This window comes from Nuphar pumila, chromosome 5, assembly GCF_984573655.1.
Source record: "Nuphar pumila chromosome 5, dmNupPumi1.hap1.1, whole genome shotgun sequence".
Taxonomy (NCBI): Eukaryota; Viridiplantae; Streptophyta; class Magnoliopsida; order Nymphaeales; family Nymphaeaceae; genus Nuphar; species Nuphar pumila.
In genome coordinates this window covers 48,652,035-48,677,967 of record NC_143253.1, presented here as the reverse complement: position 1 = coordinate 48,677,967, position 25,933 = coordinate 48,652,035, and the positions used below count along the sequence as shown (strand labels likewise).

The 25,933-nt window shown below is 39.2% G+C and overlaps 1 protein-coding gene across 2 annotated transcripts in view; it reads right to left on the bottom strand.

Moving 5' to 3' along the window:
* The window catches only part of LOC149837536 (sister chromatid cohesion protein PDS5 homolog A-like), a 106,887-nt gene that overhangs the window by 20,281 nt on the left and 60,673 nt on the right, over positions 1-25,933 (bottom strand). For both annotated transcript variants that reach the window (XM_090006104.1, XM_090006105.1), the window contains exons 13-20: positions 7,401-7,555; positions 7,205-7,331; positions 6,921-7,067; positions 6,757-6,816; positions 6,455-6,591; positions 6,209-6,326; positions 5,868-6,002; positions 5,561-5,763 (exon numbers count right to left, since the gene is read on the bottom strand). In XM_090006104.1, the coding sequence (XP_089862230.1) occupies positions 5,561-5,763; positions 5,868-6,002; positions 6,209-6,326; positions 6,455-6,591; positions 6,757-6,816; positions 6,921-7,067; positions 7,205-7,331; positions 7,401-7,555 (1,082 nt within the window). The remainder of the gene's footprint in view (positions 1-5,560; positions 5,764-5,867; positions 6,003-6,208; positions 6,327-6,454; positions 6,592-6,756; positions 6,817-6,920; positions 7,068-7,204; positions 7,332-7,400; positions 7,556-25,933) is intronic.

Genomic DNA, 25,933 nt, shown 5'->3' with positions numbered 1-25,933 from the left:
ATTAGATATCAGTCGTTTAACAAAGACTCGACCACAATGACCAATACGAGAATGCCAAAAATCAGGCTTATTACATTTATTTGAAGATTGCAAACTAAACACACGAATACTCTTTGACGGCATAGATTGAGGAGACTTCAAGGTAGGTCGGACACAAGTAGAAGGATCCTCCTAGAAGACATACATATTTCCCCGGCGTTCCCCTCAAGCGAACGTCTTCTTCGTTTGTAGATCCTTGACATAAACAAAAGACAGAGTAAATTCAACGGAAGAATTAGTATGATCAACAAGCTTAGAAACGGAAACTATATTTTTCTTAATATCTGGAGCATGCAGGACATTGGAAAGATGAAGTGGGGATTTACACAAGGGAATAGAAACATTTCCAATGTGAGTGATGGGATGGTGTGACCCATCTCCAGTGACAATATTACTTTTTCCAAAATAAGGAATTAAATTAGAGAATTTACCTGCATTACCTGTGACATGAGTAGTTGCCCCTGAATCAATGTACCACACTCCTTTATCATCACGCTTCAGATCAAGATCAGACAACGTGGCCAAGAAAATCTCTTTCACATCCCCACCAAACTTTGAAGAGTTCTCTTTTCGTCCTGACGAGCTCTCACCCTTTTGGAACTTTCCTTTGTTCTGCGGATTGTGCCAACAATTGGCTTTGATGTGACCTCGCTTGTTACAGAGATAACATGTGGGTACATTTTTTACATTATAAATTGATGTAACATTAGGAGTAGGGAGTAACCCACGCCCCCCTGGAGTACCTCATCCTCTGCCACCTCCAAAATTATTATCCCCACATCACTGACCAAAAGAAATCCCAGCAGCAAGAACCTGTCCATCAGTCTCATGTGACATCCCCTTCAAAGTCATCTCATATTGAAGTAGTTTTGCTTGCAAGTCCTCAAATGACGGTAAGTCGGGTAGACATAGCAATGAAGTCAAAAGAACATGAAATTCCGGTCCCAAGCCATTCAAGGTTTGCCTGACTTTGTCTTTATCTGTCACTTCATACCCTACAACTGCTAGTTGATCACTGATACTCTTAACTTTGTTCAAGTACTCCATGACGGACATGGAGCCCTTAGTCAAGAGTTGAAATTCACGCTGAAGAAAAGAAATTCTAGCCTCTGATATCTGAGAGTATGTCTTGACCAGCCTGTCCCACAATTCCTTTGCTGAACACTCGTCTGGAATTCCCACCAATACTTCTTGAGAGATAGTAGAAATAATAAAGGCAATTGCAGCTTGATCACGCTTCATCCAAATCTCGTATTGGGGATTTGGAATTTGTTGTATAAAATCAGCTTCATTTCCATTCTTAGTTTCTTGTATAACAAATTCTGGAGGAGCTGAGATTGATCCATTTAAATGTCCAGAGAGACCTTGGCTTTTAATGAATGGAAGAATTTGTCTTTTCCAAATCAAAAAATTGGAATTGGTAAGCTTTTCAGAAATGAGTTGACCAAGGAAATTAGATGAGAGAAATGAATGGGAAGAAGAATCCATGACTTTAAAAAAATTTGTTTTTTTTTGACGTGTGCAATCAGTATGTAAAATGGTCTCAGACCAAGATGCAACAAATAAGTCTCATCCTTTTTTTTTTAGGAGAGAGCTTGAATATTCAACGTGAATGAGAAAAGTTAGGTCTGATACACAGATCTATTTTGATTGCATTCAAAGAAGTGACCAAAATGAAGATTATATATTTTTTTTTTTAGATTGCACACAACAATAATGAAAACAGAGAAGAACAGGTGAAACCAAGTCTGCAGACTGACTCTAACCAATAGTCAGATTTAATGCATCGATCTGGGAAATACCATGAGGTGTCAGATCTATCACACAGATCCGATGAACAACGAGAATGAATTTAACGCAAAACTGAAAAGAAATATCGTGAAACTGGTTTGGGTTTGTCGTGAAACTGATTTGTGTGAAAAATAACTCGACCCAAATCAGTTTGACGCAAATCTGATACCAAAGATGTCACGAAACTGATTTGGAATAGAAGGGCTGTCGTGAAACTGATTTCAAAAAGAGGGGAAAGATCTGAACCTGATTTGACGCAAACCAGATGGCTGATCTGATTTGTATATTAGGTCAGAAAGAAAAGATTAATAAGAACGAGAATCTAGAGAGCAAGAAATACTTGAAAACAGAATATTGAAGATGAAGAACAGAATGAAAAACGTAGAACAGCAAAAGGTTAGAGGGGAGACAGAAAAGGGAATAAGATCTCTTAGGGACACACCTGTTGGAAAGAATTTCAACCTTCGGATCAGACTCGCTCTGATACCATGAAAGTTTTCTCCAGAATCAACGATCAGGAAACTGTAGAGAAGAAAGAGAATGGGGCTGCAACTATTCACGATTTTCCCTTATGGAAAAATCGTGATCTCTACCTTTTAATTTATATAACAAAACCTAATACAATGTACTTTACAAGTAACCCTAATAGGTTACAGGTATTTACAAGTATGCCCCAATATTGGCTGGACATGTTACACAAAAGTAGTTTGGATCCGGATCCAAACTTAGATACAAATACAAATGCACGATATCTGCCCTGTCTAACAGAGAGTTCTTGCAATGCTAGTTCATTTCCATGCATTGAATTTGAATTTCTTTGTTAAGGTAAAAAAACTTCCACTTGAAAAGAGCAACCAAAAAAAAGGCAATGACCACCATGATACAACTCACCAAACTCACATTTTGTAAAATTACTAATTAATATTCCATGCATGCATGACTACTGAACTGGAAACATATAATGTGGTACTCAGATTTAGTGCAGTAACAGAGCAGTTAAACTGCAAAGGGACCTTTGTATTGAAGCATGTGGCAGGAACTCTAATATGAACTTCATCCTGGTCATGTGGGAGCTAAGCTGCCCACCAAAGACACATTTAGTGCGGAGTCACTCAAACATAGTTGCAACCATCACAAACTATGAGAAAGCTACTCCATGACTGAAACCAAACATGCTTGTAAGACCTGTTCAAGATTGCTGTTTAAGGTGCATGACATTTTATCACAACCTACTATTGCAGAAGTATATGGCAGTGAGATATGTGAGAGTTTAGGAATTACAGATGGGTACACTGTAATGAAATGGAAGTGATCTCACAAAGCACAACCCAATAGGGTTCATACAAGAGACAAGATTTCATTTTGATTCTCATTCAATTCTTATATTGATTTTTTTTTCGCTTCCCGCTTCCTATACATTTTAAAATGTATATGATGCAGAGCATCCGGATATTAGTGAGGAGCAGAAGACCCAATCTGGATTGTAAGACCCATAACCCCATGTCAAAATCGCTCATTTTTTGGTCCATTTGGGATTGAGGGGTATTTTGGTCATTTCATGTCATTTAATTTTATGAGAATTTTGTTTCGTCCATCTCAGAAAATTCATTTTGTAATATTGGTTCCATTCTTGTGATTTTTGGAACAATGTTAAAAACATTTGTATTTTTTTGTTTTATCTGTTTTAGGTGTTGGATTCTAGGTCTAGTGCCCATTAGGATCTATTTGTGGCACTAGAGGGTGTAAGGGGCAAAATAATAATTTTTTATTTTGTTCCAGCTATGGATCCGGATATTGAATTCAATTTTGTCTTGAATTTTGGAGGTCCAATCCATCTAAGTTGGAGCCCTTCGATTGGCCAGTTCTTTTAAAGTGTCATTGGCCAAAGTGTGAGGTGGTCACTTAAGGGTCCATTCAAATTTCAGCCACCTCACCATCCTCCCATTGGTGGCCTCTTGAGGTGCCACCCACTTTAAACCTCTTATCAATGTTGGTGGCTTTCATTGGTTAAGATTGAAGTACAATGAGACAAGATGATTCAAATCCTGTTCTCTCATTGGTCTCTACCAAGGTGACCTCCCAAAAGCCCAATGAGAGATCATTCTACATCGTCTCCCACATATAAAACTTTTCCAGCAAAAAATGTGGAGGTCTTTTGGCTTTTTTGAAAAAAATTCTGAAAAAGAAAGAATAAAGGAAATTGAGAGAGTACCCTTGGGAAGGTTGACCACTTTGGAGGAACCCTAATTAGGGTTTGTGTGAAGAAAACCCTAGCCGACCTACGGTGTTTTTGCTTGAACTTGCTCATGTTTGAACTTGTTGGTGGCTGCCATTTTGGTGGAGCATCATTGCTGGAGCAAATTTCCATTATTGCTTACGTGAGATTGACAAGATCGTGTTTGTGATCCTGATGGTCGTGAGAAGTTTGTTGGTTCGAGATTGGTAACCATTGGAAGGCTATATCTCATTCCTTGTAACTTGTGGATCATTGTTTGTGTTGTTGTTTGGCTAACTCCTCCTTCGTCGGTTTGGCTAGAAACTTATGTGTTGTTGATCTTGTGTTTGAACAATTGTGAACGGTAGTTTTGTTTCAAATTGCTAGATTGTTGATTTATAAAAATGTTGGATTTGATTGGTGTTTTTTGAAAGCTCATTTTGTAAAAGTTGTTCAAAATATTAGCACATGTTTAGTAGATGATCTAACCGAAGTTGGGTTTAAGGAGGAAGGGATTAGTTTCATTGGAGAACTGGATTAGAAGTGTTTTCTCTACAGGTTGAAATTAAACATCTAACTAAAACCAAATAAATTAAATTTTGGTTTGTTTAAGGTTGTGTTTGTTCTCGGTTTGGATTTTCTTCCAACCAAGTCTCAATAAACGGATCATATCTCCATTGATATTGGTCAGTTTACAGAGTTCCTGGACTCGTTGGAAACCTGTCGAATAGCTCAACAACTTTTATGTTTTGACCATCATATAATTCGATCATCTTTGTTTCTGAAAACAAACTTTAACTTATGCTTCAGTTTTATGTGTGCTTGTTTTTCAGAGTTCGGGCCTAACCTGACCCGCCTGTGGTATTTTAGGCATAACTCTCTTGTTTGTGATTGAAAAATTTCATGGTTTGTTTCGTCGAAAAGTTATCAACTTTTCCATCAATCTTCGTGTTCTGGTGATTCCCTGTTTCGGGAGTTATCGTTGTTGAAAACGGCCCGGAACAGGAAGGACAGCCACTCAGGTGACTGTTTTGTCCTTAGTCAGTCCGCCTCATTGATTAAATCATAACTGGACCATCCAAAATCCAAAAATTTTGATTTTTATTTCGTTGAAAAGATAACTAATTTGTCTAAAACTTTCGTGTTTGGACCAGTCGCAGATTCAATCCATAATGTCTCTGAAACTGGTCGTGAACAGTCTGTTGCTTGCCTGCCCCGGGACCATTTTCTCGTGAATTTTTTTGTCCAAAGGGTCATATTGTCAAGGGCAATAATGCCATTGACAATACCTATAAAAGACAACAGAAAATAGAAAAAGGAAAATAAAGAAAATAGAAAAAGTATGAAGACAGTTCTGCCCCTAATGGAGACATTCTTAACATTTGCATATTCATGTTCACTCTCCGATAACTAATCTAGTTCCAATAGAAAGACTGATTCAAGACAACTACAACAAACTAAAATGAGGTAGAAGTAAATACTGCATTTCACCAGAGGTAGAAGAATTAATCATACTGATAAATTGGCACAAACGCTTCAGCACTTGGACATTCATCAATGTTGGGGAATGCATCATCATGTGCAAGAGCATGGATAAAATATGCAAGAATATATTCTGGATAATCTGATGGTAGATTCAGGCCAGATGGTAAATAAAGCTGTCGTGACTTCGCTTCACGGTAAAGCATCTCAATAATTTCAACTAGACAATGCCTGTACTGTAGAGTAAAGAAAAGATTAAAGACATTAGCCTTCACACATGCATGACAAAAGATTGATAGGCACCAAAAGCTTTTGAAAACAAATCTAAAAGTATATTGACCTTTTTGTGTTCATGTTCAGTCATTCCATCTAAGCCCAGTGGAAGGGCAATTGCATACTTGGCATCCACAAGCCGATCTTTTGCATACTGGTGCACTTTATAAAGGAAGGGCTTCCTAACTTGTGGGTAGACATCCTGCAAGTTATGATAAGATTAAGGCCACCATCCAAATAGCTATAAAGTAAGACCTTGAAACCAAATTTGATGTAACTGCTTTATGTAACAAGAACAAATATCAGATGAGGCAGCAGCATCTCAACTGCATTCAGCTTGTTCAACAAACAGAATGTCCTCAAATTCCCATACATAGTAGTAGAAAACCTCAAATAGGATGTACGCACCTGTGAGATTCTTACAGTCAAATGAAATACATCGATCGGTATTTTATGGTCCCAGACCTTTGACAATCGCAGAATTGATTTTGCTGAAGCAAGTCTCAGATGGGCTTTATCAACAGTGCTGATAGGATAAAATAACAAATGGTAAACTTTCTAACTTGCATAACATATAAAAATGTGTGGTAGGCATAAAGGAAAACCTATATTATTTGAATCAGATTTGAAAAGTAACATTAGGAGCTGGTCTACCTTGATTCTACACCCTGTGATACCTCCCCGAAAGAAAGAAGACCTTTAAGCATTTCCAAAAGGTTTTCAATTCCGCTACGTAGATGAGCATCCTTTACAGGCAAGTAGCTCTTTACCAAGGTCTTAATAGCAAATATCTGCAGTTATCCACAAATATTTTTCATGCTGCAGAGTTATAAACAGTGAAAAAATGCAAGGGCTAGCATGTAATGCAGAATATCTTATAGCAATTTCCCATAAACTGTAACAGTTACAGCCTACAAGTCACAAACAAAGTAAAGACTTCCCAGAATCAGACTGACCTTCAGCAAGCATTGTTCACTTCTTTCATCCCAATCTGTATTAGAAATATTCTCTACAATCTGATAAAAGGTAAGCAACATACTTAGACTGAAAAAAAAAGTCCGGATAGAAATCAAGAAAATATTATAATATCACATGCAAGATTCAGTTTATGTGTGCATACACTTCCATCCATAATTTGGTCTGATATAAACCCAACAATTTCCTCCTCCCTGGTTTCAAATATTGGCATGGCAATTTGCGCAATACAACCCAAAGATTGTAATATCGCAGGAAGGTGTGTTCTTTTCTCTAGCATATCCACCAGGTGCTGAACTTCCAGTAAGAAACACCACCCATGTAAGAACCTAGATCATCATAATCTAACCATTCGCTTGCAGCTGAAACTTAAATGCAACTTCAGAGGAACGTGTACACTACTTGATTAAGAATTAATGGTAGGCAAACCTTATAAAGCAGTGAAAGTGACTTAAGGCCATCATCAATTGTTACTGCAGCAAGAGCTTGCACAGAATATTTTGCTTGCTTCCTTGTACCTTCTAAACATAGTCTCTCTAAAAAAAGGTCTACTGAGCTGCAATAAAACCAAATATATCAAACTCATATTTAAGTGAAGAGACCCAACCTTATGAGATGGTGGTACCTGGCTAGAATTGGAAGTTGGTCTCTGATAGCTCCGCCAGCCTTTGCAAGAATGTGCACAAGGCCTTCCTTAATTGCTTCATTATCATCTTTAAGGAGAAGGACCAGCCGTTCTTCTGCTCCTCTAAAAATTGGTGGAAAGAAACTTGCAAGAATCTGAAAATTAAATGACAAGGGATCAAAATATGCATGTCTAAATGCTGCAAGCATACAAGGCACATTTTAAGGCACTGACCTGCATATGTACATAACATATGCATGCATGTGTGAATGTATCCAAACACACATAGATGTGCCTGTGTGGTTGTGTGGGTATGTGTTTTTGAGAGAGAGAGAGAGAGTAGTTTTTCCTGGCACTGGTTTGGCTGGAATGATGTTGGCTAGTAGGGTGACGTTGATTGGTAGCACTAGCCATAGAACTGAGTTATCCATTTATATTTGAATGTATGAATAAGAGCATTTTTCATCATAGATTTTTTGGGCAAGCTAGTTATGGCATGAAGCAAGTCAATGGTGGCCAAAACTAGGCCTAAAACACATCTATGTTTGGAGATGCCCATCCAAAAGAGTATTCTCCACTTTTTCCACCACAGGAAAGATATTAGCAGAGAATCTACTAGGAAAATATAAAACACCAACTACTGGAGTCAACATAGATGAGAAACAGTAGGGTGCAATCACACCACATAGTATATCATGTCAAATTCACCAGTATTGTGCCACACACACACACACTCTCTGTTGTTAAATATGTATATGTAAATGAATATATTTTTGTACTGTATTGTACCACTTGTACAGCATACTGTACTGTATTGTACTACTGTACTGTATTGTACAGCATGCTGTACTGTATTGTACTATTGTACTGTATTGTACCACTCGTACAACATATAAATATCAATGGAAAGGGGACTCATAAGACATCATTGCCGCCCAACATTTTTTTCTCTCTTCCCTCTTACCTCTCTCTCTATCTCTTGCTACGATAGTAAGGTGACTCCCACATCTGATTTCTCACATCTGTAAGACCCGAGATTTTTAATATATATATATATATATATCGGATGTTGGATCCAACCGGATCCGGTTCCCAGCCCACGCCTTGCGTGGGCTATTTAAACCCCCCTTTACTCTCCCGTCTCTCGCTCTCTCTCACTCTCCCTTCGCTGGAGCCAGAGCCACCTTCGCCGGGAGCAGCCGACCCCCCCTCACCAGGTACGTCTCCCGCCTCCCTGCTCTCTCTCTCTCTTTCCCTGTTAGCTCAGCAGAGGAGGGGCGTTGCCCCTCCCTGCTTTCTCTTTCCCCTTTTTCAGTAGAGAAGGGGTGTCGCCCCTCCCTATTCTCTCTCTCTTTCCCTATTAGCTCAGCAAAGGAGGGGTATCGCCCCTCCCTGCTGCCCTTTCTCAGCAGAGGAGAGGTGTCGCCCCTCCCTTAGCTCAGCAGAGGAGGGGCGCCGCCCCTCCTGCCTCCTCCTCTCCTGTCTCCCTGTTTAAAACGAGGCAGAGGAGGGGTGTCACCCCTCCTGCCCTCTTCTCTCTCATCTCTCTGTTTTTCCTCTTCTCGGTTGGCAGGCAGGGGCGACACCCCTTCTGCCCTTCCTCTTCCCTGTTAGCAGGCAGGGGCGACGCCCTTCCTGCCCCCTCCTTTTCCCTGTTAGTAGGCAAGAGTGATGCCCCTCCTACTCCCCCTCCCCGCTCAGCCAAGCTGAGTCCCGACAGGACCAACCCCTATCGCACCCCGCTCAGCCGAGATGAGCCTCGACAGGGCCATCCCCTGTTGCACCTCTTGTACCAATCTCGGCTCAGTCCGGTCAGCTCGAGCTGGGTTTGGGTTTGACCCCTGCAACATGAGCATCGCTTAATTTATTAAATTAAAACTTGTTTCAGCGGACGCGACACGTGCACCAAGGCACGAGCCCTTGATAACCTACGCTCAGAATCGTCAATAAATCTGACCATCTCCGAATTAGGGAAAAGTTGCATACAAGGACAATGGCAGAACACTTCGAGCATATATATATATATATATATATATATAGAGAGAGAGAGAGAGAGAGATAGATAGATAGATAGATAGATAGAGATATTCTTTTAACTCAAAGACACAATTTTGCGTATTTTTGTTTATTTAAATTTATGTTATTTACTTTGCAGTCGTGTTGTAACATGCACAGCTATGTCACAGGGACTCTCCAACTAGGTGTCGCACCCGCACCTGATGCAGTCAACCTGAACCTGGGTGCAGTCAACGCACCTAGGGTCATTTATGTCCAACTTTTAGACTTTATATATATATATATATATATATATATATATATATATATATAATTTTTTATATTTTTGCCGCACTCCCCCACCTCCGCATCCAAGTTTTTTGAAAGTGCTGCACCCCCAACACCCATGTGACATAGGTGCACAGGCTACTGCTTACGCAATTTATTTAGTCGATGTACGGTTGCGTACATTATGCATCGCTTACGCAGTTTATTTAGCTCGATGTATGGTTTCGCACATCGAGTCTTTCTTTATATCATTTACTTTGCCGCCACGTTGTAACGTGCACAGACTACTATTTACGCAATTTATTTAGCCGATATACAGTTGCATACATCGTGTATCGCTTACGCAGTTTATTTAGCTCAATGTGTGGTTTCACACATCGAATCTCACTTTATGTCATTTACTTTGTCACTGCGTTGTTACGTGCACAAGCTTACGCAATTTATTTAGCCGATGTACGGTTGCGTACATCGTACATCGCTTATGCAGTTTATTTAGCTCGATGTGTGGTTTCTCATATCGAGTCTTGCTTTATGTCATTTACATTATTGTCGCGCTGTAATGTGTAGAGGCTTATGCTTTGATATATATGTATGATATATACATATATATGACTTTGTAAGGTACGCAATTTTGCGTACTTCTGCCTACCTTGCATTATACTTGCATTTAAAGATGTAGAATTGTGCATGCTCGCCAAGTCTTTAAAGAAAAAGAAAATTTCATGTGAGGTTCCAATGTTTGTAATATTCGTTGTTTCAAAAAGCGAAAACGAATATCTGATGATTGTTTATTTGCAACCAAGTCATTCTCTCAACCCTGCGTAGCCCTAAGAGGTACATACGGTCTTTTGTTTGATATCCAAAAATGACTCGGACATCCCCAACCTAGAGCACGAGACGATGAAATTTTCTAAACAAAGTTGGGGTTTCTTTCTGAGGAACTGATACATCTTTCATTGTAACCAGAGTTACCGAAAATGCCTATACAGTAGGGAAAGTGCGCTTCGGAAGCGCGAAACGTAGCACTTCCGAAACGCACGGAAAAGTGCACGCTTATATCAGGAAGCGCATACCACATTAAAGGGGTATGTGCACCCCTTTAAAGGGGTACGAAGGGGCAATTTACAAGTTTACCCTTGTTTTAAACCTTTTTTCCCAAAAAAATTAAAAGAATGAGTTTTTTTAATAAGGGCAAAATAAAAATTTTGAAAAACCTGTGAAAATCAAAACTTGAAAGGGCATCAAGGTTTTTTTATCACGCTGCAGCTAAATCTGAGTCTCCTCCTCTCTCTCTCCTCTCTCTGGCAACCAATCGGTACAATCCAAAATCCGATGACCTTCACCGACGTCCGACGGCCTTCACCGACGTCCGGCAACCTCCACCGACCGACGATGAGGATATTCAGGTATGTACTCTCCTCTCTCCATCTCATGTATCTCCCACGGAATACCGCTCATGCTCTGTTCTCCCTTACCAGTTCCCTGTATATATTATTTTCGTTGTAAAAGAGTAGTGATAGGGCTCCGCTAGTCTGGTAGAAGCAGCTACTGCAGGTCACCTTGTGTTGGGACGTTGCAGGTTCAAAACCTAATGGTATAGTTATATGACTGGTAGGGATCTGCCTAACCCCATCTTGCCTCTTAAAAAAAGTACCAACAGTGGCTCCGCATGGTTGGTATGAGCTGTCAGTGGGCGTCGCTTTGTGGTGGAAAGTTGGTTCAAAACCCATTGGTACTTTGAATAACTGGGGTTCTGCCTAACCCCAAATTGCCTTTCAAGAAAAAGAAAGATAGTGATGGACTGATTTGTAAAAGTCCGACAACACATTATGATACTTTCAGCAGCAGCTAGCAATGCACTACAAGTCATAAAGGTAGGCATCATTTTGAATTTTTTGCAAATTTATAACCAGAAATTCAAAGGCCATGATGACCTACTTTTGATGTATCACTTTTTTAAATATTTGCACGTTTTTTTCATTTTTAAATAACTTTGTCATCTTAAATGACAGTTTTTCTTTACATTATTGAAAAAAAACAAAGTTTTTAAATTATTGTGGGATTTTCTCTTGCCAAAAAAATCTAGATATGTGATTAAGCATATTATTAAAGGGTAATAAAAAAATTGACAAAAACTTCTCAAAATGAGGGCATTATTTAAGTGTTGCACTCCTAAAGTATGGCAAAAACAAGTGGGTCATTGTTAGCAACACGTGAAAAGGCAAAATATCATTAAATACTGAAAATGTAATTTAAAAGGTTTTGCACTAAAAAGTGGATTACAAAAAAAATCGGCAAACAATAGAAGGTGGATTAATATAAAAAAAAACAGAAGTTATTCGTATCATGTCTCTGTTATGAATATTTTTTGAAAGCTTTTCATTAAGCAAAATAGAAGGTCAAATATTTTGGAAAAGAAAAGGAAAATGATTGAGGGTCAGGTGGAGATTTTTGGGGGAAAAGGCCTACTAATTAGGGGGATCCTTAGATGAAAAATAGGTACAACATTCAACCAAGTAAATTTGAGAAGGAAAAACATAGTTCCAATCAATGGTAAAACTTGAAGAATCAAAATTTAGTTTAATATATCTGAATAATATGCTTCGGTTTCACAATCAAACTATTAGGCTGGTAAAACTTTTTATATGAAATTGTCTTTAATCAATATATGTAACGAAAATAGATTGGAGAGGAGAAGAGAATAGAATTAGCAGCATAGGAAGAAAAAATTGCTTCTTCCAATCATTTCATCAGACGGTTTTTCATTGTTGGCAGGTTTGTGTAGTGTGAAAGAAGATGGAACCTGCTTAAGACAATTAATTGAATGCTGGTATAATTGTTCTGATTGAATTTTGAAAATATGCATGTTTTTTAATGCGCAGGCTAGTGGACTTGAAATTGCAAGTCCCATTTTGCATATTTTTCCCATTTTAATTATTCTATATACTGTATACTGAGGATCTCATTATTAGGAGTTAGCTTTTTGTCATTTATGCAAGAGAACAATTCTCTCTGGTATATTTATGAGCTTAAATTCGCCAATTGAGACTGATTGAGCTCATCATCCCTGTTAAGCATGAATTCTTTGATATACCAAACTTGGGCACACCCAGGCTCGGCTCATTTACTCTATCAGAAGAGGGGGGCAAATAGTATGCTGCAGCTAGTTGTTTAAAATTTTAAATAAATATCATTATTGTTAGAAAGAGTCGGCCAATATGAATTTTGTCTTTCTTTGTTGCTATGTTGTCTTTCTTTAACATTTTTTCATAAATGCAAACTTTTGAAAGAACTTTCTTTTTTTCTTTTTTCTTTTTTCTTTTTAATTTTGTCTGCTTCATCATAGTATATTATAGAATCATAGTTCTTTCACCTCCTTGAATGATGCTTGTTTTTTTTGTTTTAGTAATTGGTAAATTATGAGAGCAATGATTTGTGTTCTTCACTCTCCATCCTTTGGAGTTAATAATAGCTTTTTTAAAGTGTTCTAAAATTATTCCTATACTTTTATGATACAGGTATATTTGCCTCTTCTTTACTTCACTAATGACCATCACAAACTACGATCACGACAATTATAATGACGATGATGATTCTTTTTATAATTTGGAGCATGAATCATCTAGTGGTGTTGGGAATGACAATGCAAGAAAAGAAAAGGGTCCATATCAGTTTGAAGACAAAAAAAAATTGTTTTGATGAGGAAGATGAAGAAGAATATGACTTGAATGACTACTATGAGGAAGATGACCTAGATGACGAACCACCTAGCATGCATAAAACAACAGTCTTATGGCGCTATATATTGAAACAAAAGAAGAGTGAGCAAGGAAAGGAAGGTGGAACTTAGGTTTTTATGTGTAGGCACTGCAAAAATATTTATTATGGGTCATATACTCGAGTTTTTGTACATCTTATGGGAGCTTAAAAGGGACAAAGTGTTAGAATTGCCTTTTGTCCTATAGTTGAAAAAAATACAGAATTGGCAAGCAAAATTAAGAGGCAAGTTCGACGAGTAGAGGTTTCATCAAGTGCATTTGAGTTGAAGAGATCAAGAATTGATAAACCGAAGCCTATTAGTGTGACTACATCTTCTAGTGGAAGCCAAAACACAGTTAATATTCGCGATACCTTTAAAAAGGTAGAAAGTGACGATGTAGATGATAAAATTATCAGGGTTTTTTGTGCAAATGATATACATTTCAATGTGCTTCGATCACCGTATTAGGAAGAGATGATATCTGCAGTTAGTAAAGTGTCTGGATATAAACCTCCATCATATGAAAAAACTCGAACAACATTGCTTGACAGTGAGAAAGAGTGTGTTTACATAGAGTTAAGTGAATTTTGAGAAAAGTTGGAGGAGTTTGGAGTTTTCATTGTCTCAAACGGTTGGACAAATATAAAGAACAAACACGCGATAAATATACTTGTATCAAATTGTTTTGGCTCGATGCTCTTATATGTGAGCGACTTTTCTAATATGCAACAATCAGCTGCAAATATTACTGAAGAAGTGATTTAAACTTATGGGGCCTTCAGATGTAATGCAAGTGATTACAGACAATGCAGCAAATTGCAAGTTAGCTGATGAAGAATTGAAACAAACGTATAAGTATATTTTTTTGTCACCTTGTGTTGTGTATACACTTAATTTAATCTTCAAGGATTTGGCACATGAGTTTCATTGGTTTAGAGAGATATATTTACAAAGTAAAGAAACTGTGAAGTATATCACCAATCATTCGAAAGCAATAGCAATCTTTAGAAATAATGAAAAATTATAGCTAATAAAGATTGCAAAAAAAAGGTTTGCTTCACATTATACTACTTTGAAGCGCTTGCTTGATGTAAGAAAGAGCTTGAGGCTTAAAATCATATCAAATAGATGAAGCGAGTGAAAGCAATCATGCACTGATGAGACTATGAGAAAAATAGTTATAACAAATAAAACAATTGTTCATGATGAAGAATATTGAGATTTTGTTCGTTTAGCATTATTGATTGCAAAACTCATCTACAAGATGATTAAATTTTGTGATCAGGAAGACTCTATAATTGGTGAAGTGTATGAAGGCATGGACAATATGTTGGGGGAAATTAAAGACAATCTAAAAGGACAACCAAGTTTGTATAAAAAAATTCATAAGATTGTCTCAAATAGATGGGATAGAATGAATATGCCTCTACATAATCTAGCCCACATGCTTACTCCAAAATATTATAAGTCAGAGTATCTTAGGATCCCAACACCGGGAGGGGTTGAGCGAGTTTCTCCTAGTAAAAATTATATTTTATCTATTTAATAAAGTTTAAATTTTAATGATTTAATTATTTTATTATTTCATTTGCATTTTCTTGTTATAGTTAAACATTTTTTTTTGCAAAAAAGGACTGATATCTTCGATGGTGCAATGCTCGCGCTTAAAGTCATATCTGCTGAAAATGAAGAGCTCTCTATACTTTATAGGTCACAACTTGTGGCTTTTGCATGAAGAAGTAGAAGATTTAGCCAAAAAATCAGCAAAAATAGATGCATTGAATCCTACAATGATGGTCCTTAATTGGTGGCATTTTTATGGTGGTGATACGCCCGAGTTGAGAGCATTAGCCATTAAGGTTTTATCTCAACCTATTAGCACATATTCTACAGAAAGAGTCTTGAGCACCTATATCTATATTCACAATGTTAAAAGAAATAGGCTCAACGAAGATCGTGTTGATACCTTGGTGTATATTCATTACAATCTTCGTTTGATTGACAGGTATAATTAAAGTGTTGTATTTTTTTTTTGCTATATTATAAAATATTTATCTATCATTGATTATTTGTTAGCAACTTAGCATCCATATTTTGTATTCTTGTTATAAAAAAATGTAAAAATCGCTACAAAGAAGAACCTAGTAAAAAATGGTATATCAATTTGGAACTTCCTATTGTAGAAGAAAATACGTTGAGATTAGAGGACATGCGTTGGAGAGATTTGAATGATAGTGTACAACAATCAAGCACTATTTTCAAATTCAAACCTAAAGATGCACAACCAAGAGCTTCATTGCCTCCGATAGGCATTCGTACAAATGAGGTTAAAGAGAAAACAAATCAATCCAACATAGCTAGTAGAACTAGTGCAGATATAGTACAAGAGCGACCATCAGTTCCCCAAGGGTGGATTGATCGTTTCTTTAGCAGGAAACCTAGGCAAGGTATGCGTTATATGCATCTTGTGTTTTTTATTTTACTTTATTCTATATATGTATTTTTTATATTTTAGATTAAGGTTTTTGAACATTTTAATTTTTTAACATATTCATTATAGGAAATGAAGGAACAAACAAAAGGCATGGTCGTGGAGGGCAAGAAGGACTTGATGATTCAAAAAGTTCTCGATTTATTGTTGACCTGAAGGGGAAGAGAGAGATGATAGATTATTGATTGTTGACAATGAAATGAACTCTTGAATTCTTAATTATTCTTTTGATAATGTAGTTGGAGTAGTCAAACTTAAAAACTTTTATGCTACCTTTTTTTTGTCATGGTCTTGTAATATTTTGTTGACTTAATATGTACTTTTGTTTTGAAGCTTGCATGATGAAGTGAATAGTGGATTATGCTAATTTTAAGTTTACAGTTTAGAACTTTATAGCTTAAAAATTTAACCATATCTCTATGTATTATGTAATCTTTGAGTTTATTGATTTCTCATTTTCTATGTTACAGAGATCACAAGATTTACAAGAATCACAACATCAAATAACAAGTCATTTGGTTCTTTCGTTGAAAAAATGTATGCTTTTAATCAAATTTATTAGTTTTCTTAATGCATTAGTTAGTGTTTGCATGCATTTGTTAAATGGTTGCAACAGGAATGTGAATTACGATTTTTTCTTGATGTATTATTTTTTAAATGCTTGTTGCAATATGATGCATTTGTTAGATAATTGCAACATGTATTATTTATTGTCTTAGATACTCATGTTTTATTTTGTCAATGATAACATAAATTTTATTTTTTGATAAATTGAAAATATATCATTACATTTTCGCTTCCCACTCGAATCCTGGCTCCCTTCCTTCTTCGCTTCATAAGTCGCTTCTGAGACATTTCCTGGTTCGCTTCTAAGTCATCATGCGCTTCCCGCTTCCTAAAATTTTAGAAGTGTCTTGCTTTCTGCTTCTGTTTCTCATATTGCAACAGTATTATCAGACATGCAAGTCATGTTAGTATTACGATGATTGGATGAGAGGTTTATGGTAACCTCATAGAGTGAAAATGCACAATGATAACATGAAAATCACATAAATGGTGATAATCGCCTTCATAGGCAAGATGCTCAAGTTGGTTTGAAAGACTAGAGCATGTAAAATGGGTCGTCAGTTAAAATAGAACCTAACATATTCATTCATCTATTTGATTCTGTCAAGAGAGAGGATGGGATGGTACAAAAACTCTGATGGACAGGTTGTTAACAACTACGTTCTTCGAGTAGCAATTGACTTTATGTCTCCGATCATTGGAGTTAGAGGACGGGGCTAACAAAAATTATCATGGGTGGTAGTCCCATGGACTTCTACAGAAATTGAATGCATCTCTTGCCACGAATGCCTATGGGGAATTCTCTCTCGATCACTGGTCGTACCCTTTGAAACGAACTCAGCTAGCAATTCAGAGTATCAAGATACATAGAATAACAAACCTCCGGGCAGTCTCAGTTGTTTCTACGTTTCTCATGTGCCTACCCTCAGGACAGTTAATATCGAAACAAAATTATCATGTTCATTTTAGTTATGTTAAATTGCATATCACGAATGGAACAACACATGTTTTAGTTTTGTTCTAAATTGTTATATCTATGCACCTATCAGATTTTCATCAATCTGACCCGTTTCATGGGTACAGGTGATCACTAGGTCGGAATGGCAAGCGATGGCGCAATGATGAGATGACATCAAGATCCTTTTTTTTTTGCATTTTGTTCCTGAAACATGTCCCTTTAGTAAATTTTGTATAAGGGTTTTCTCAGGAAATTCTGCTTTTGTATTAACTCTAAATTATCAAAAACGTCGTTTTTTGAATCTTTATGGTTTTAATGTTTGTACGGAGATGCAAATTCGTTGTGTAAAGGAAAGTTCGCCGTAATGCACCCAAGGTTTGTCGGCTTGTTATTTTAAATACCATTTTCCGCTGAACTGCTATTTTAAAACTCTGAAAAAGAAAGGATTACAAGGCTTTTCAAATTTTTCCTAAAAGTTATAAGTCCTGGATTTTGGGGCGTTATACACACACACGCAAAGATATAGATAGATCCATATCCATAATCGAAATTCTACATCATCATTCCTAAAACTCCTTTAATCATGCTTTCAGTACCAAGGAAGCCAACAATGTTAAATTCTTATCATGTCATATGAAATGGCATGACTGTCATGGCATGGTAGAGATATATACTATGATTCACTCTTCCATATTAAAAAATATGGGTCATACCAAATCAACCATATTGTTTTTAATTTCTTGGAATAGAAGCTAGTTTTTCCCATTATAAAGCTACTTTGAACCTATCTTCTCATCTGATTTTGAGAAGGCAAAGTCCTTCTTTCTCAGGTTTTAAACATCACCTAAATTGGGGCATCTCACTTTTACTCCACAAATCAAACCAAAAGTCGTGTCGTGTGAGTCATATATAGGGAGCTGATTTGAAGAAGATGTGTAACGCCCCAAAAATCCAGGACTTGTAACTTTTTAGAAAAGTTTAGAAAGCTTTGAAATCATACAATAATCAGAGTTTAAATAATACTTCAGCGGAAAATGATATTTTTAAAACCACAAGTCAATGGATCTTGAGCACATTACAGCGTAAACTTTCCTTTTTGTCAAATCCCGCACAACCATTGAAGTCAAATGGTTTAAAAACAGAGTTTCAATAATTGAGAATTCGTTTGTTGAAACCAAGAAGAAGCTTACTAAAACAGTTTTATTAACTCACGGTTTAATAAAAGAGAAATTTTGGAATACCCTTCATACCAAATTTACCAACATGTCCTCAGGAGCGAAACGTCAGGGAAAAAGCTCTATCTTGCTCTCATCACGCCATCGTGCCATCGCAGACTGTATTACCTATCCAAAACCTACCCATAAAATGGGTCAGTTTCACTAAAAACTGGTAGGTGCACAGACATGACAATATTGAACATAATTAAGCAGAATAATTTAATATGTCAAATAGACAGGCAATTATATAGCAATTTAATTTCAACAGATTCACAGAGCAACTATCATGAACACAATGTTAAAATTATTACAAGCATTTTACTAGCACCAGTAGGCTAACTATTACAAGCAAAGCACTGCACAAGGAAGTTAACTAACAAAATACAATGCTTCATCAACCACACACACAATTCCATAAGTATTGAACCTGTTGTACCCTATAACTTTCATACGTGCATAACTGAACACATTGCGATCAGGTTTAACTTATGTTTCGATATTAACTGGCCAAGCGGGTACGCACAAGGCACGACTCTAGAAACAGCCTAGACTGATCCGGGGGTTTATTATGCTATGTATTTTATGATAACCCGGATAGCTGACTGAGTCCGCACCTAAGGGGACGGTCGGTGACCAAGAGAGAAATCCCCAAAGCAGCATAAACAATGGATGCATCCCAAACATGGAGAGCTACCACCTAGGATAATTATGGTAGTCCCATTCCCCTAACTCCGATGACTGGGGAAGCCGAGTCTTTTGCTCGTAACTGCCATTAATGGCCTGTCCATCGAAGTTTTGTACCTTCTTGTCCTCTCTCCTGCCAGGAGTCAGCGATTCGAATGAGTATATCAGGGGTAGTTAACTGAAGACCCATTCTACATACTCTAGTCTTTCGACCCACTCGAGTATCTTGCCGGTGAAGGCGAAAACATCACTTATTTAGGTGATCATAACATTTTGTTATTTGCACTCATCGAGGTTGCCACAACCTACTCATCCAATCATCGCAACGTAAGAAGACATACTTGTCAAAAAGTACGGTCGTACATGTCATAAGTACGACTACGATGAAAGGGATATGGTTCCACAAAAGAAACCCCAACAGATATTATCTGCAAAAGAATTAATACAACACAGCCTGGCAAGATAAGTTTTGAATTCACTTCAACAACATTTTTCATATTTCATGACGCAAGGTCATCTCGGATCTCTCGTCCGATCAACAAAGTACTTAACATGTTGTGCATGTCTAAAAGTACGCTATATTGAACAAGGGAGGTCTGTGGTTTCTCAAACGGAATACCCAACACCCAACTTCATAACCATTCAAAGAATATAGGAGTGCTCATTTGGCACGATTAATCCTTAAAAGCTATAATGCCACATTAAGTCATTCACACAAGACACAACACTATCAATCTTACATTCAAAATTTATCTTGGTATCGACATGTGACACTAGATTGATACATAAAGAATGGGTCCTTCAACAGAACCCCACTCATTCATATGCTTATGCCCCTAATCGGGGTTATTCGAATTGAGCCGCAACTTGAATCAAGGTTATAAAACATTTCTCCCAAGTGTGTGGACTTGGGAGGGCCAAACGTGATTTCGCCATCCTGCGAGACTTAAACATACTTTGCAAAAGTTATGCATTTTGAAGAGCACCAGGTTCGCAGAAGGAAACTCGTTTTTAGAGAACTGAAATGTACAAGCACAACTTCTAGTGTTTTGAAAACAAGTGAAATCAGGATGGGCACAAGACTACATTTATGTAGGTACATATTTACCATAAGTGTCAACATATGCAGGTTATAACATGACGACAAACAGCTCTCGGCTTGCGATGCCGCACATCGAGGGAAAAGCACATAAGTAATACACGAGGTACCAAAACCATACATTGACCACTTAGACAGGCAAACACATAAGGTCATAAGTAATACACGAGACACAAAATCGTACCTCACTCAAAGGAAACGTGCAGGCAAAAATGGATGCAAGCAAACAAGGGCATATGTATTTCAAGAAATACGAAACCACACCTCATCTCATAATCAACTTATGCAAAATAATGATCGAAGAATGAAATTGTACATCGATCCATAGGAACGAACAGGCAAGCATATATGCAAGCAATTAAGGGCATAAGTATTGCAAAAAGTACGAAACCACCTTCAACCACATAAGCAAATATGCAAATTAATACTCAAAGAGTAAAATCATACATCGACTCAAAAATATGCAGTCAAGAAAATATGTAACGCAGAAGCAATATAAATCTAAGCATATCTAGCATGGGCATCTTAATTGTTTCAACTTAAATACGTTCATCAATTGCCCTTTTGTGCGACTTTACCCTACCTTGGGATGTCGTGCAACTGCGTACGCCTACGCGTGAGGATAATATGAGGGTTGAGCCGCAGAGCACGATCGAGACCTGTTGCGTAAATCTGCAAGAGTGCGAAACATTTAATTAAGCTAATCTAATTAATGGTGCGATGAGGACATGGGTAGGTTTAGGCGACAGGGATGAGCCACTGCCGAAAACAGCAAGGCGGCAGGGGCCCTCGGCTCCTTCCGACAGAACAATAAAATAGCAGGGGCTTCGGCCCCTGCCTGACGAGCAAGCGAAGGGCAGGGGCTTCGGCCCCTGCCTGACGAGCAAGCGAAGGGCAGGGGCCTCTGCCCCTGCCAAACAAGGTCACGCATGGCAGGGGCATCGGCCCCTACCTGACAAAACAGCTGACAGGGGCCTCGACCCCTGCCTCACGAAGGTAACAAGTGGCAGGGACACTGGTCCCTGCGTGCCAGCTCAGAATGGCAGGGGTTTCGGCCCCTGCCAGACAGAATAATGAAGGGCAGGGGTATCGACCCCTACCCCGCAGAACAGAGAACGGCAGGGGCCTCGGCCCCCTTGCCTGAAGAACATGATATGGCAGGGGCCTTGGCCCCTGCCTGACAAAACTAGGGAATCGCAGGGGCCCCAGCCCCTGCCTGACGAATCAAGGGACAGCAAGGGCCTCGGCCCCTGCCTGCAGAACCAAACAAATGGCAGGGGCCTCGACCCCTGCCTGACAAAACCACGGAGCCGCAGGGGTGACAAGCCCCCTGCGTGCCGATAAACAAGAGGCAACAGGGGGGATATCCCCTGCCCTCCCAGAAGCCAAGAGGCGGCAGGGGCGAGCCCCTGCCAGCCCAGCAAAACAAAGGGCGACAGGGGCATCGACCCTGCCAGCCGAAAAAACAGGAAACGGCAGGGGTATTGCCCCTGCTCACCGGAGATTGAGAGGAGGCAGGGGGCTAACCCCTGCCAGAGAGAGAGCTCGAGACGGGGGTGACAGGGGGCAACCGACCTCCCGTCGGTTTCCCTATCACCCACAGGGGTGAGGAGGTGCCGCAGGGGCCATTGGCCCCCCTGCTGGCACTCCGGCGAACCCCCACAAGAGAGAAGGGGACGACAGGGGCCCTGTAGGCCCCCTGTCAGGTTTCCAATGGGCAAAGAGGGAGGTGGGAGGGCGCGGCAGAGGTCGTGCGCTGCCTGCCGGCGTCCTGGCGAGGTGACAGAGAGAGATGGGAGGGGGAGGAGGAGAAGGTGGAGGCTGCATACCTGGAAGGAGAGGAGGCGAGGTGGCTGGCGGTCGGCGGCGTGCGCAGGGAAGGAGGAGGCGTCGGTCGGGGTTGCCGGCGAGGTTGTCGCCTGCAGGGAACGAGAAGGGGTGGCGGGGCATCGTTCCTCCCCTCCCGCAATGCCCTTAAAGAGCTCGGGGAGGGGCGACAAAAGGGGAAACCCCGATGGGTTTCCCAATCGGGCCGAAGGCGCGGTGGGGGGATGCGGCGCACAGGGGGGTTTTGTTTTAAACAAAACCTCTCCTGCGTCGGGTTATGAAACCCTATCGCAGGCGGGCCCGGGTCGGGTCCGGACCCGGCCCGGGTCCGATAAAAATTTTTTTTTTTTTTTTTTTTGAAAAACGTGGGTTTTACAAGATGAGACCTCTAAACATGTTTAAAGAAGACAAATCTATAAGTTCGAGGAAATATGAGCAAAAGGCAAGAGGTTTTATCTTTTACATTTTTGGTAAGAGCTCATAGATATGTATACAAACCCTCATAAATGGCTAGTAAAGACCTAGCTTGAGAATATGATCAAGCCTGCAAAAGCAATCAGTTGATTGTGTGAAATAAGATATCATGGGTAATGTATTCTATGGTACATGAGAATATGTTGACCTAAATGTTGAAAATCAAACAAAAAGACAAATAGACAATGGGAGATGCAATAAAGATGGCTGATCACAATATAACTTAACCACGAAAAAAAGGTTAGAGAAGTAGTTGGAAGTGAATATTGGGCCACCTAGTGATATTGGTCCTGATGAACATACCAAATCAGAATCCTGGATGTTTAAGGGCAACAGTGAGACCACTACAAGCAGCAAGAATAATACATATGCAATATCCATTAAGAGAAAAAGATGGCAGATCAGTTTTTCCTGCTTATAATCAATAGCCGCAAATCTCATTTCAGGAAAATCAGTGAGGGAAAATATTGTGATGTTTTGGAAAAAACTATTTTTCTCTCAAAAATAATTCTAGGGAAATATGGTATACATAAAATATATAAATATAAGTTAAATATAAATAGTATTAAAAACTATGCAGAAAGTTGGTTTCATCGTGATATAATGCAATGTAAATGTGATATCTTCAAAGTAGGCAATATTTTGAAAATATCTCGTTTTTCTTTATATAATACCGGCCTTTGAAAATATCTCATAAAAAGTATGAGTGATGCTCTTGGTTATAATTAAAATGATACCACATGTCTAACCTGATATCCATTATGCTATATTTGGCATGCATATTGTTGAATCTGTCAGCCCTAGATTCTATTTTAGAGAGACGAGAGAGAGAGAGAGATGGACAAGAGAGAGAGTTCAACCCTTTCGTTAACCCTAATCACCTATTTAAATAGGTGATTAGGTAAAATGTGTTTACAAGTAGGCATACGTAATTATGCTAAATTACATATGACCACCCCAGATTTATGAATATTGCTTTTAACACTCCCCCTCAAGCTGGAGCATATATATCTATCATGCTCAGCTTGCTGCAACATCTTGAGAAACCAGCACTTGCAAGAGGCTTGGTGAAGACGTCTGCAACTTGGTCTTCAGAAGTCACATGACTAATAGAAATATGCCCCGCCTGCACTAAGTCACGTATATAGTGACAATCAACTTCAATGTGTTTTGTTCTCTCATGAAAAACTGGATTGTTAGTTATATAGGTGGTTACTCGATTATCAAACATCATCAACATTGGGGATGGAAGCATCACGTGTAGATCTTTTAGAATGGACCTAACCCACATCATTTCAGCAATTGTTTGAGCCATAGCTCTAAATTCTGATTCAGCACTAGAATGAGCTACCACAGCTTGTTTTTTACTTCTCCAAGTAATTAAGTTTCCTCCGACAAACATGCAAAACCCTGTGGTGGACTTTCTATCATCGATGGCCCCTGCATAGTCTGCATCTGAGTACGCAATTATATCAAGGTTGGAGCTTTGTTTATATAGCAATTCCTTTCCAGGGGAGGATTTCAAATACCCGAGAATCATCATAGCTTCTTGCCAATGCACTCGAGTAGGTTTGTCCATGAATTGGCTTATCTTGCTCACGGCTAAGGAGATATCTAGCCTTGTTACAATGAGGCAATCTCTCTTGTGAAATTTAAATATTGTTAATGTTGTAAATTTATTTAAACTCCCAAGAAATGGTTGATCCAATAACAAGCACATAATGTGTCTATTTATGAGATGCTATTGCATTGAGGGTTTGGTAGTTTCATGCAGTTTTGTTGAACTCAGGTAGTGTCATGGTAAATTTGGAGACTTGGAAAAATATGTGCTGCACTATAATGGCAGACACATGCACTAACTTGCAGTCAATCCACTCCCACTTAGGATAGAGCAGAAAATGGCAACGATTTGCATCAGCTGGTATCAAAGCAAGGTCTTCGATCGAGAGAAAATCCAGCCTGATTTAAGTTTTCATCAAGCTTCGAACCCAGGGAGCAAGTTTAAACAATTGTCTTACTACCACCCCGATCGAAGAGCATGGTCATCGACAAGTGAGGTTGAGTGGTTGCATGATCCATCACAACGTCTATCCATGGTGTCCATCACAACCGCTTATACCACGTGGTCCAACTCTACATGGCATCAACCAATGGAAACCCAAGTATCACCACATCGACCACCATCTTCTTTTTCATCGTTTGCCCCTTCACCGCATTTTCCACCACAACACCGTTAGACCAACAGACAAACTGACCGCCAACCGTCTTTAGCCAACAACAGGTATGGCTGCCAGCGACCGAGCTGTCTTACCCTCCTCTACCCTCAGTTTCCTCTCCTTTCCTATCCGCTTGCTCTCCTATCAGCCACCCCTCTCATCATCAACACAATCCGGTTGGGATGGTCTGTGCCACCGACCAACACTTTGTTGATGATTGGCCACGGAACCCCCAACCACTGCCCATCTCTCCCCTTTCTTCCCTCCCATCTTCTCCTTACTCCCCTTCTCATCAGACTCACTATGGCGAAGCGCAGGCCGACAGAGACCCCGCCGGAAGGTGGCCGCCGGCCACCTCCGACCCGCGGGACTCTTAGTCATTGGAAGGTGGCCCTACCAGTGATGTCCCAAGGAAGGTGGGTAAGGGTGGGTTCCAAAACCTTAGCCCTCATTATCACCATCCCCACTCCCATCGTGGGATGGTGCATTAGTCTCTACACTACTCCCTTCCTTGTAACCAACTTCTGGAACCAGTTCAGAGTTCCAAAACCAGTTTCAAGCCCCATTAACCCATCTAAACCCTTATTTAGTGCCTAACTCTACCCCATTTGACCCAAACCTTATCCAAAACCCACATTGTCTTATCCTAACCTTGTTTTGGATCCATATTCATCTAAAACCTAGTTCTTCCACTTTCCATGACCTACGAAACCAGTTCTTATATCTATAACCAGTTCTCCATCCCACATCCTCCTTTAAACTATGAGTTTGACCCAAATCAACTCTATCTCCCTCAAACCTGAAACAATTCCACCAAAACACATCCCCAAACCCCTCTAGGTTAGACCCAAATCAGCCCCTAAACCCTATAAATCGGACTCAACATGACTTAAAACCCCAAAATCATAAATCAACCCATCATCCTACCTATTCGAACCTCAACCTAACCCAAGATGC